General features: G+C 49.0%; 1 protein-coding gene across 5 annotated transcripts in view; it reads right to left on the bottom strand.

The window, feature by feature from the left end:
- Nucleotides 1-268: 268 nt before the first annotated feature.
- Nucleotides 269-12,216, bottom strand: part of COA1 (cytochrome c oxidase assembly factor 1) — a 56,844-nt gene continuing 44,896 nt past the window's right edge. For 3 of the 5 annotated variants that reach the window (XM_083407172.1, XM_083407170.1, XM_083407171.1), the window contains 4 exons: nt 11,756-11,859; nt 9,998-10,149; nt 2,214-2,290; nt 269-1,715 (listed from right to left, as the gene is read on the bottom strand). In XM_083407172.1, coding sequence (XP_083263298.1) covers nt 1,619-1,715; nt 2,214-2,290; nt 9,998-10,149; nt 11,756-11,849 — 420 coding nt within the window. In that variant the 5' untranslated portion in view covers nt 11,850-11,859 and the 3' untranslated portion in view covers nt 269-1,618. Of the gene's footprint in view, nt 1,716-2,213; nt 2,291-9,997; nt 10,150-11,755; nt 11,860-12,044; nt 12,177-12,216 lie in introns of all 5 variants that reach the window. The other 2 variants (XM_083407168.1, XM_083407169.1) reach the window with 1 other exon arrangement.

The raw sequence follows: 12,216 nt of genomic DNA, 5'->3' as shown, positions 1-12,216 counted from the left end.
GTAACATTACATTTTTTAAAAAAATGTAATAAACTCCACAAGTCTTAGGGAGCCCTTAATTCAAGTGGTTTTCTGTTCCTCATAAGTGCTAAAGCAAAGTAGCTGGAATCCCAAAGCTTTGCCATCAAGTATTGTAACTGGAACATTAATGGCTTCATTGCCTGTTCTTTGCCTTTTGAAAACCATTGCCACCTTCTGATAGCTGACTGTAGCATTTGTTTCGGCAGTGTCCAGTGTCTACTAAAAAGCAAATGTTACACTGTGCAGGTAGGAGACAGCCCTTTATTTTCCATGAAGTTCAGTTGAAGTCTGAGAGTAGTCCAGAACAACTGTGAAACAGGTTGAGGTTTGCAACTGCTGCCACAAGTCAATAGAGAAATCTGTTTTCATTTAGTGTGGTGCTATATCAGAAGAGGGTTACTTTGTCGTAATTGCTTTTCGTCTGTCAACACACCAGTAGGAATTCAGATAAAAGTTGCATTTCTTTCCTTGAACTGGCTAGAATTCAACTTGTTTCCCTGACTTCAGCATGTTATTTTAAATTCTGTTAGCATATTGAATATTCAACAGCTGAATCAGTTTATTTGCTCTACACAAGCACTGCCTTCTCTTTGTAGCTAGAAATTATTCTGTGACCATTGGGCTTAATCAGCTCATGATGCAAGGAATAACACAATTGAAAAGTGCTACTAATGGAAGTAGATGAATGACAGTGAAATCTCCACTTGCCATCCATTCCTTCAACATCAGTCTAATTAACAATGAGAACAATATCTAGTCATTTGGAAAATGTATGTGACATCTTTAATAGTTCACACTCTGTAATATATTCAAATATTAAGGTGGTTAATAAATGAGTTCACCTTTGTGAAGCTTTTAAACTCCCCCCCCCCCCAAGGCAGCATCTTTTGTTGGCAGCTTTTTTTCTAACAGTAAAGAGATAGTGGCATGTACTTTATGAAAGAGCATGTGCTTTGTGAATTAGTGTAGGATTAAGGTGGCATGCACTCTTGAAGTAGCAATATGTTGGCAACAAATCAGCTAGCTTATTTTTTTGGGGTTAGGCTTTGCTTCCAGGGGCCATTTGTATGGGATGGTGCTATACTGTCCTTAATGTTACTTATAAAGCAAGTGTGGGGAGCTTTTGGTCTTCCAAACCCAGAAAGCATGGCCTAATGGCCAGGGGTGATGAGAATTGAATGTTCAGCAACACCTGGAGAGCCAAAGGTGTGTAACTCATCTGTTAAATGCACAGCAGCCTCCAGAGCAGATATGAGTCTTATTCTGTCCTGTGTTCAAAAGGCTTTTATTATGTAACCAGAACCTAAAAGGCCAGAACTGGTGGTGCACAGGGAAACCCCCTACTATGCTACCTTGATAAAGTTGAAGAAACCTGTTGCTACAGGAAGCCACCCAATATTTTTTGTGGAGGATAGCTTTTTTTCAAAAGCATATTGAAAGCTAAAAGCTTTGGGTATGCCCTACGTGGTAGAATATTCTTCTACATAAGAGCAGACCCTTGTGGATGTCCAAACAAGCCAACTAGCATTTAAAACTTTTACTTGTGACAACACAAATCATTCCCCCCCCCCCCCCGAAGCCTTGAACTTTTTGATTTTTACATCTCCTGCTGAGAAGCATCCTTCTGTGACGATAGGTAGACTGGAACACTTTGGCCATTACGGAGCTGCAGTGTGACTTCTTGCAGATGCCAGCTATTCAACCACAGAAAGATGGGGGAAGAAATCCAGTAATTAGTATTTAATTAGAATAAGTTTGCTAATGTAGTATTTTCTTAACATCACAATGACATCAAAAGGCTTGGGAAATGCTACCATTAAGGAACTAGGGCTGGGCGATAACAGCTTTTCAACATCGTGATGTATCACCTGTCAAATATTGCGATATAGTGATACCTTGCAATGTTGAAAAGCAGAGGGAGGAACAAGCTTCATTGGCCCCAGCTCTGTGAAGCACCAGGCTGAAACACTGTAACGTTGCCATATTATTCCAACCAGAATTTGCTTCCAAACTGATAGAAGAAATTATCTTGGTGGAAGCACCTAATAGCAATTCAGCTGACACCTTGGCTTAATTTTTACTGGCAATGCAACTGCATCTATGGCAGAACTGCAACCTGTTTCACAAAGGTAAATTTTTGTAAATGGCACTTAGTCCATACTTGATGCACTTAATAATCTCCTAGCACACACCTGTTAAGGGTGAAGTCCTTCTCTGAACAGACATGAAGATAACCAGCTGACTTTGTTCCAGATACTGGTATCCTTAACTGTAAATGCAAAAGTTAAATTCTTATGATTTTTTGTTAAATACACCCCCCACCCAAACACAGAGAAGTAAGTCAAAGCAAAATTCATATTTGTCAGAGCTGGCTCCAGGTCCCAGCTCACAGAGGACCAACGCTAGCCGGTAGTAATGTATAAAAGTCTTTATTGAAGTACAGTTTCCATTCTCAAACCGGAGCGCCCCAGCTCTACGTCTAGGGTTTAGACCGGCGAAGCTCCATCTGAATCTCCGCCCCCTGTACACCAGTTTAAGATTCTAGCCTTACTCCACCTCTTCCGTCTCTCCTTTCTCCTCTGGGTCCTGCTACCCCCCGGGGTCCCTTCCTTCCTGGATTCTTCCGACGCAGACGTTGACCCCCCTGACTCCTCCCTCTCTCTTCGGCGGGCTTTGGGACCTGGCTCCCTATCCGGGCTGCCAACTGCGCCGCCCTCCTGTACATTTGAACTTGGCGCGCGCTCCCAGCCTTCAACCTTCCTCTCGACCGTTTCCTCACTCCCCGATGTAGGCGTGGTCAGTCCTCCCTCCTGTCCTTCTGCTGGTAGCGCGCCGCCTGATCCCGATGCCTGGGACTCCTCCCCCCTTCTGCACTCTGGTGTGGACGCTGGTCCTGATTTCCAGCTGCTGCTCTCTGAGTCCCCTCTGGCCCCTTCTTCCTGGGGTGTCCCCCTAGGCACCCCCCTTGCCCTGACCCTGGGAGCCTCTTTCTGTGAATCTTCCGATTCGCTGGAAAGACTCAGAGACCTCGGACCGCTGTCATCGCTGACATTTCCTTCGGACTCCTCCCCCTCGCTCTCCATTTCCTGTGCCTCTGCTCCTGAACCCCTGACATCCATCCCCCCCTCGAAGCCCCCCCCTTCCCCCCTCCCCTCCTCCAGGTGTGGGTGCTGGGTGCTCCGTCGTTGTGGGGGTGAATGTCGGATACAGTTCGTCCCCCTTGGCGTGCATCCAGCCGGAATAGTCCGGCTCGTCCTCCGTGCTCTCGCCGACCTCGATTTCCTCTGCTTCCATCTCTGTGCCGCCGTGCTCGAACCCGAGGTCCTCCCCCAACACGTCCATCTCCGTCTCTCCCCCGGTCACCTCTGGTGCCGTTGCCTTCCAAGGACCCCCCAGCAACTTCCTGCTCCACTGCTCCTCTGGTCGATTGTCCCACCAATAAGAGCGGTCTGAGGCATACCCCGAGGGCGATCCCTCCGGGGAACGTGTTTCTAGTGCCGGTTCTTCGTCCGAGGTGAACCCCTGGAACGTGCTGGCTGAAAGTGTGGGTGTGAAAAGCCAGTCGTCGAAATACGCGGCTGGCATGGGCCTGTGTGGGAACAAGGCATGAAACTCTTCCTTGAGAAGAGGCTCGTCCAAGGCATAGTCCGGCACCCAACGGTTGGCGCTGGCTGGGGTACCTTCGCTGGCGAGAAAATATTCTACTCCCTCTTCCCCCCATCTCGAGTCTAAAATCTCTGTGACCTCGTTGATGAGTTCCCCTCTTGGCGACCCCCTCTTTGTGGGCTTCTCCCTGAGCGGGTCTGGTGCCGTGCCCGGCTCCTGAAATCTGTGAGGTGCTTTGTAGGGCGTGAGCACTGATCTATGGAACACTGGGTGCATTCTGGATCCCTCCGGAAGTGTCAACCGGAAGGCCACTGGATTGACCTGTGCCTCGACTTGGTAAGGTCCTAGCTGTTTATGTCTGAGCTTCTTCTTCGCTAACGATCTGGTCGGCACTGCCTGGGCTGCCAACCAAACCCAGTCTCCCACCTGTATGTCTTCCCCAACCCTTCTGTGCTTGTCGGCCTGCAGTTTGTATGCGTGCTTTGCTAGTTCTAACTGCCTCCGAAGCTGTTCGTGAACCTCCTGCAACTCTGACGCTAAGGCTTCCGCTGCCTGTGGCTCCCCCTCCCCCAGTCTCTCTAATCCCGGGAAGGTTCTGGGATGCCTTCCGTTGTTGGCGAAGAACGGTGTCACCCCCGTGGACACGTGCTTCGTGTTGTTGTAGGCGAACTCAGCGAGCGGCAGGTAGTCCACCCATGTTGCTGGCTGCTGATTTGCGTAGCATCTCAGGTACTGCTGCATGATGGCGTTGACTCGCTCCGCTTGTCCGTTGGTCTGCGGGTGTCTTGCCGACGCTAGGTTGATCTTGACGTTCAGGAAACCCATCAGCTTCTGCCAGAAGTTCGAGATGAACTGTCGCCCGCGGTCGGACAAGATAGACCGTGGCAGACCGTGCACCCTGAACACGTGGTCTATGAACAGTTTGGCGGTCTGTTCCGCCGTGGCCACCTTTGCGCACGGAATGAAGTGGGCCATTTTGGTGAACATGTCCACCACCACTAGCACGGCCGTCTTGCCTCTCGAGCTGGGTAAATCCGTGACAAAGTCCAGGGCCACCCTCTCCCACGGTGCGCTCGGTGTCTGCAGCGGTTCGAGCAGTCCCGCCGGTGGTTTGTGCACTGACTTGGCCCTTTGGCAGGTGTCGCACCTCGAGACGTAATCCGCGACTTCCCCCCGCATCTTGGGCCACCAAAACTCTCTGGCTACTAATTCTGCCGTCTTCTCTTTGCCAAAGTGCCCGGCGGTGGGTGCGTCGTGCAACTGCTGCAGTACTTTCGCACGGAGGTCGTCTCCCGGTACGTAGAGGGCCCCTCTGCGGATGAGCAATCCGTCGCGTATCTGGAACTCATCGTCCTTGTGCACCTCCTCCATCTTGGCTTGTGCGAAGGGGTCTTCCTGCAGCACTCGACGGACAGCATCCAGGTCCACGGTTGCTGAAGCGCACGCCCATGCTTCCGGTGCGAAAATGTGCTTGGCCGCTGCTGGTGCCGCCTCTTCGAGGTATTGCGGCTTTCTGGACAGTGCATCTGCCATGATGTTGTTGTCGCCTGGGATGTTGAAATCTGCAAAGAACTCCGCCCATCTTATGTGCCGCTGGTTCAAGAACCTTGCCGTGCGCCAGTACTCCAGGTTCTTATGGTCCGTGCGAACCTGCACTGTGTTTGGCTCCGATGAGGAAGTGTCGCCACGCCTTGAATGCCGCATGAATGGCCAGCAACTCCCTGTCCCAGATGGTGTAGTTCTGCTCTGACTTGCTGAGCTTTCGAGAGTAGAAGGCACACGGTCTCCAGTCCCCAAGCGGGTCTTGCTGCAACAGTACTGCTCCCACGGCTCTGTCCGAGGCGTCCGTTTCAACCCTCATTGGTCTGCTGGGATTCACATGCAGTAGCTGCTCTTCGGACGAGAAGAGACGCTTGAGGTTCTGAAAGGACTGCTCCGCTTGCTCCGTCCAGATGAACTTCTTCTTCTTGGAGCTGAGCGTGTCGGTAATGGCCGCTGTCTGCATCGCGAACCCCTTGATGAACTTGCGGTAAAAGTTGGCGAAACCCACAAACCGCTGGACCTCCTTCCGATTGCGTGGGCTCTTCCAGTCCAACACTGCGCGAACCTTGGCGCTGTCCATGGCGAGCCCCTTCTCCGACAACTTGTAGCCCAGGAAATCTACCTCCTTCCTGTCGAACTGGCACTTTTCCAGCTTGGCGTACAGCCTATGCTCCTGCAGTCTCTGCAGAACTTCCTTGACGTCTCCCTCGTGGGTCTCCTCTGATTCTGAGAATATCAGGATGTCGTCCAAGAAGCAGACGCATTTCTTGTAGAGGAGACCCGCCAGTACGTGATGCATGAAGGCTTGAAAACAGTGGGAGCCATTTTGTAATCCAAAAGGCATAACTCTGTATTCATAGGTGCCCAGGGGCGTGAACATGGCAGTCTTCCACTCGTCGCCCTCCCGTATGCGAATCAGGTTGTACGCCCCTCGCAGATCCAACTTTGTGAAAACGCGTCCTTTCCTCACCGTAGCGAGCAGGTCGTCTATTTTGGGCATAGGAAAGGCCGTGGGCTTGGTCTTGGAATTTAAAATCCTGAAGTCCACTACAAGTCTTTTTTGGGGCGTGTCCTTCTTCACAAAGAATACAGGACTGCCCCCCACTGCCTTCGACTCCTGGATGAAACCGCGCTTCAAGTTGAGGTCTATGAACTCCCTGAGTTCCTGCAGCTCGTCTTCAGACATGGAATACAGTTTCCCGGTTGGCAGCGTCGCCCCTGGCAGGAGGTCAATCTTGCAGTCATAGGGCCTGTGGGGAGGCAGCTTGTCCGCTTCTTTCTCGCAGAAAACCTCCAAAAACGCTGCATACTTGAGTGGCACTGCTTGCAGCGTGCCTAATTGTAGCTGCGGGTCATCCTCTTCCCCTTCCGGGGTAGGCAGAATGCAATGTTCCGCACAGTAGGAGGAGCCGAAGGTCAGTTGGCGCTGGTACCACGCCAATGCTGGGCTGTGCCTGTGCAGCCAACTCATGCCCAATACTACAGGCGTGTCCGACAGGTGGGTGATATTGAAGCTGATGACTTCTCGGTGATTCCCAATTTGCATCACCATCGGAGGCGTTTGCTGCACCACCTGCCCCCCCAGCAATTCCCTGCCATCCACCGTGACAACCTTCAGAGGCAGCGTGGCTGGCAGTAGTGCTATGTTATGCTGTTGAATAAAATCCAGTCCTATGAAGTCTGCGTAACTACCAGAGTCAATGGTAATCGGCACTTCCATAGTGAGTCCATTGGGCAGTTGGAGCGATGCTGTAAGCTGCACCACTGGTTTGGGCGGGAGGGGGTCTGTGGGTTGCAAAATTTCTGGGGATTGCTTCACTGACTTGTCTGGCTGGACCCCAGTGCCTCTTCCTCCAGCCAGACTCTGTCGTTTCCCTGCTGTGGTTCTCTCTGCTGAGTTGCGTCTGTGACTGTTGCAGAGGCTGCAGTGTGCTTATGGAGCCTCTGGGGACACTCTTTCGCCATGTGCTGAGCACTGTCACAGATGTAGCACTTCCTGTTCCCTCTAGGAGGCTTCGCTTTGACTGCTCCCGGTGTTAGGGCTCTGGTAGCTGACTGAGCCCTGGCGCCTCCAATCTCCATCGGTTCTTCTCCCCCTCCCTGCGAGGGTGTGGATTGCGCACGCGCTGCATCCTTGGGAAAAAGGGGAGGTGCTCTCGCTGGCGTACGTCCCCAACGTCCTTCTTCTCTGTTCCATGGACGTTCTTCCAGACGCACCCCAATCTCCAGCGCCCGCTGGACCACTTGCTGAGTGCTCTTTGGTCTCTCCCCCCTTGCAATCTCATCTTTAACATTTGCATTCAAGCCTTCCCAAAAAAGGTCTCTGACTGGAGCAGAATCTTTCTCCCATCCCAGCGCATGGACTAATCCAAAAAAGCGGGAATGGTACTGCCTCACACTGGCTCTGCCTTGTTTGAGCCCATGTATGTCTTTTCTGGCAATATCGATGTCTATCTTTGATAAAAAACACGAATCCATCGCTTTAATGAAAGCATTCGCATCTTGGAGCGCCGGATCTTTATCTCTCCACAAATTCCTCAGCCACGCTTTGGCTTCCCCATGCAAATGGGACAAGATAAACCCCACTTTCTCTCGCTCATCTCTAAAGTCTTTTTCCAGCAGATCCAGCGCAAACAGCAGGTCTGCTCGGAAGTTAGGGTACTGCTGTAAACTCCCATCGAAATGAGATACAAGGCTGCTTCCTCTTCTCCCCAGCCCAATGCCCTCTGATTTGGGTCCCGGTTCCCCCTGTTTAGAAAGCACTTCCAACCTGGCTTGGAGATCCTTGTAGGCGGCAGCTGTTTCCTCCTCCCTTTTCCTGGACACACGTACCTCCGCGTTGAGTTGTGTCACTGCATTTTGCAGTTCTATTAGATGCTGTTCTGTCGTCATCTTGCCTGACTCTTGTGAGCTCGCGAAGCACCACTCCTCTTCCCTCGCTGCGTCCCTCACGTTACGAGGTTCTTGGTGCAAAATTTTTTGTGGAGATGGAGCTTACTGTCAGAGCTGGCTCCAGGTCCCAGCTCACAGAGGACCAACGCTAGCCGGTAGTAATGTATAAAAGTCTTTATTGAAGTACAGTTTCCATTCTCAAACCGGAGCGCCCCAGCTCTACGTCTAGGGTTTAGACCGGCGAAGCTCCATCTGAATCTCCGCCCCCTGTACACCAGTTTAAGATTCTAGCCTTACTCCACCTCTTCCGTCTCTCCTTTCTCCTCTGGGTCCTGCTACCCCCCGGGGTCCCTTCCTTCCTGGATTCTTCCGACGCAGACGTTGACCCCCCTGACTCCTCCCTCTCTCTTCGGCGGGCTTTGGGACCTGGCTCCCTATCCGGGCTGCCAACTGCGCCGCCCTCCTGTACATTTGAACTTGGCGCGCGCGCCCAGCCTTCAACCTTCCTCTCGACCGTTTCCTCGCTCCCCGATGTAGGCGTGGCCAGTCCTGCCTCCTGTCCTTCTGCTGGCAGCGCGCCGCCTGATCCCGATGCCTGGGACTCCTCCCCCCTTCTGCACTCTGGTGTGGACGCTGGTCCTGATTTCCAGCTGCTGCTCTCTGAGTCCCCTCTGGCCCCTTCTTCCTGGGGTGTCCCCCTAGGCACCCCCCTTGCCCTGACCCTGGGAGCCTCTTTCTGTGAATCTTCCGATTCGCTGGAAAGACTCAGAGACCTCGGACCGCTGTCATCGCTGACATTTCCTTCGGACTCCTCCCCCTCGCTCTCCATTTCCTGTGCCTCTGCTCCTGAACCCCTGACAATATTTAATAACTTATAACTCAGAAAAGGATTTAAATTATCCATTGTCTTGAAGTTCCAAATTATATCAGGATGACAACCATCCAGGCATTTAACTAAGCACAACAAGCCATTTATCCGTTGCACATTCATACAAATAATTCCTTATTAGGTCACACATAAGCTTAAGTCTTTACTGCAAAAGAATGGGCGAATCCAATCTAGGTTTTTAGTAGCTGTTGAAAGCTCTGCTTGTTCCATTAGGACAGACCTGTGACCTTCCAGAAATTAAGACTCCCAACTCCCACCATCCCCAGCCAACATGAGCAACAACCACTGATGATGGGAGTTGTAGTCTGGAAATATCTGAAGGGCCACTGATCCTCCCCCCTCTGCACTCAATTTGGTTATTATCTTGCTAGACTGCTAGTTGTGGTTTCTTGTGTGTGACTAGGGAGTCCGTCTAAGGGTACTCATTCCCATTTGCGGACACATCCAACAGAGACTATATTAGCATAATACAAGCTGCCTTGCCAGACCATTGGCCTGTCTAACCCAATACCATGTAAGTCAAATGGCACAGCTCTCCAAGACCTGCAGAAGATATTCTAATAATATCCTGCTTCAACAACAACAACAAGGTGATGATGTTGGAGACTGAATCTGGGACATTTTGCATGAAAAGTATATATTCTGGTACTAGGCTACAAACCAGTCCCCAGCACCGAAGCACTACTTCATCATATGCACATTCAGCGCTCTGCTGCTGGGCAAATTCTTTGATAAATCCAGACTTCTAAGTAAAGCTGATGTATAAGATCTGCACCAAGTTGATGTGGTTACTGTTTATTGGATGAGGCTGATTTAAAGCAGATAGGTTATGAGAAAATGTATAGATTGAAATAGTGTCTTAATGGTGTATGGAATCCTAGCCTATTAACATTGCAGCATAATAATTTTATGCTGAGATAGCTGATGGCACGGCAGACAACATCTTCAAACATATTCTAAGAAATCCTGTGGTCAAGCTATAATGTAGAGCACTCCTCCCCATTGCTTCTCTTCTCTCACATCAGGTCTTAATTCAGCTGGTATTACCTGAGCTCTTGACATGTCAACACAGTTGGTCTTGTCAGTCAGCCTGATGTAATGTACTTTAAGAGGAGGAGCACCAAGTGCCTCCAGGGCGGCGGAGTCTTTATGAAGCTGCTCAAGAGCCTGCAGATAGTACTGTGTTCTGGCAAAATTCTCTGGAGCAAGGAGAAGAGACATAATTAAGTTATTGTATTAATATTAAACAGAAATGGAATAGTGATAAATATTAATCAGAGACAGAGTAGTGTCTAATTGCCTTCACAGGTACCAAAGCCACAGTGGCCTTAGCACTCTGCCCTTTCTACTTTTATCTACAGATAACCTAAATTTGAAGGTTTCCTTGTTATTTCAAAATATATAATCAAAGGCAACAGATGACTGCAGTTATACTTACTCATTCCAAATGTGTAAGGCCTGTTTAAAACGTATGTACATGGCCTACACAAGTAACATTGATACTGGGAGCTATGCCTGGAACAGCCAGCGTTATCCAAAAACCACTGGGGAGTCTGAGAAAACCAGCCTCTTGTGCAGGTGAAGATAATTCTGCTGGTACAAATCATGACTATATTCCACCCACTGCCAATAGCAGTCCCAGACACAAAGTGCATTAGTCTTTTCTAATAATTTTTACAGACAGGTCTGTGTAATGTCACATTTCTAAGATACTGAAGAAAAGGGGTAAAATGTGACACTTGGTGCAAAATTAAGCTTCTCAAGTGTGTTTACTTTTTTTCCTTTTTTTAGTACAAGTTTCTGGTTATAGCTGTGAATGCTTCCTTGAAAGAGTGTTGAAATTTCCTTGAATGACTGTTGAAATTTCAGAAGCACAAATGAAAGCCAGTAGTTGAATAATATTTCCAGAGGATAAGAGCAGCATTTTAACACTGCATAAGATTGTCTGCTGCTCCCAGTGATGGGAAAATTCAATAAATTATACAAAATAGTAAACATTGCAGAATATGCAAAATAAGAGCAATTACGTAAAGTTGCTTAATTTTTACAAGTTGAATTCAACATTTGGGGCACAAAATTTAGGTCGCATGGTTGTAGACTTTTGTTTGTTTTTAGCATTGTTACTGTATAAAGAGCATAAAATTGACTTGAAAGTTTAAGGGGTCAAGTCACATTATTTCCACTACCACCCCTGTCTCTAAACAGTAACATAGGAAACCATCTTATACCAAATTAGACCTTAGTCCAACAAACTTAGTGTTGTCTACACTGGTTTGCAGAAGCTCTCCCAAGATTTCAGAAAGGAGTTTTTCCTGTCATTCCTGCAAGCGACAGGGATTGCATCTGGGTTGCTTTGCACTCCACCACTCGGCCACACACCTTCCTATGAATGATTATATATAGCAGGGAACCTGCAGCCCTCCAGATATTGTTGGACCACAACTCCCACCCCATACACCCCTGCCCACTGGCCATGCTGGCTAGACCTGATGGGAGTTGGAGTCCAACAACACCTGAAGGCCACAGATCCCTTACCCCTGTTTTAGATGTACTGAAGATGACAGACAGGGATACTACTTCAGAAGACTACTTTATGTACAATTGCCTTGCAAGCAGAAAACTAGCACTGAAGGGAGGAACGTTCTTCTCTAGTAACTACTGGTTTTCTATTCACAGAATTTTTAGCATGCTGGAAATTCAAAGATGCGATTTGCAACTTGCATTCTACCAACCCAATGCTCTTCCATCTCATTCTGCTGAACGTGTGTGGTTCAGGGTTAACTTGCTAACTGTGATGAAACTTACTTTGTATGTAGTAATACATAAGAGCACTTCCTCCACCAGACACAACCGCCAGATAAAAAGCCATTTGCTGAAGTTTTCTCAAGGATGCTGGCATGTTTTGTTCCCTAAGGGGAAAGAAAGAAATAGATTTATTGTATATTAGCAAAACAAGGGAATGGTGCCAAAGCCCTTTCAATATTCCAGCAAAATAGGCCTGAATGAAAGCCCTACATGCATCATTCAGCATTTTTGAGGGCCCCATGGTTCACTCAGATGATATATAGATGAGAATTGAGCAGGGGCTGCTCACCTCAGCCTGAATATGTTCATCTGTTTCTTTTAGGGATGCTGCTGCTTCACTAATTGCCAAGCAGAAAATAACTCGTTTGGTGCAGCCAGCAGCCAGAAAAGCAGCATATTGTTCTGCAGGTTCCCATAAGTGCTAAATAAAACACAGGGGCGTATTATTCAGGTTTTAGGGG

This window comes from Podarcis tiliguerta (assembly GCF_965153285.1).
Source record: "Podarcis tiliguerta genome assembly, chromosome: 12".
Lineage (NCBI taxonomy): Eukaryota > Metazoa > Chordata > Lepidosauria > Squamata > Lacertidae > Podarcis > Podarcis tiliguerta.
The sequence above is the reverse complement of the archived record's forward strand: the minus strand, read 5'-3'. Positions and strand labels throughout refer to the sequence as shown.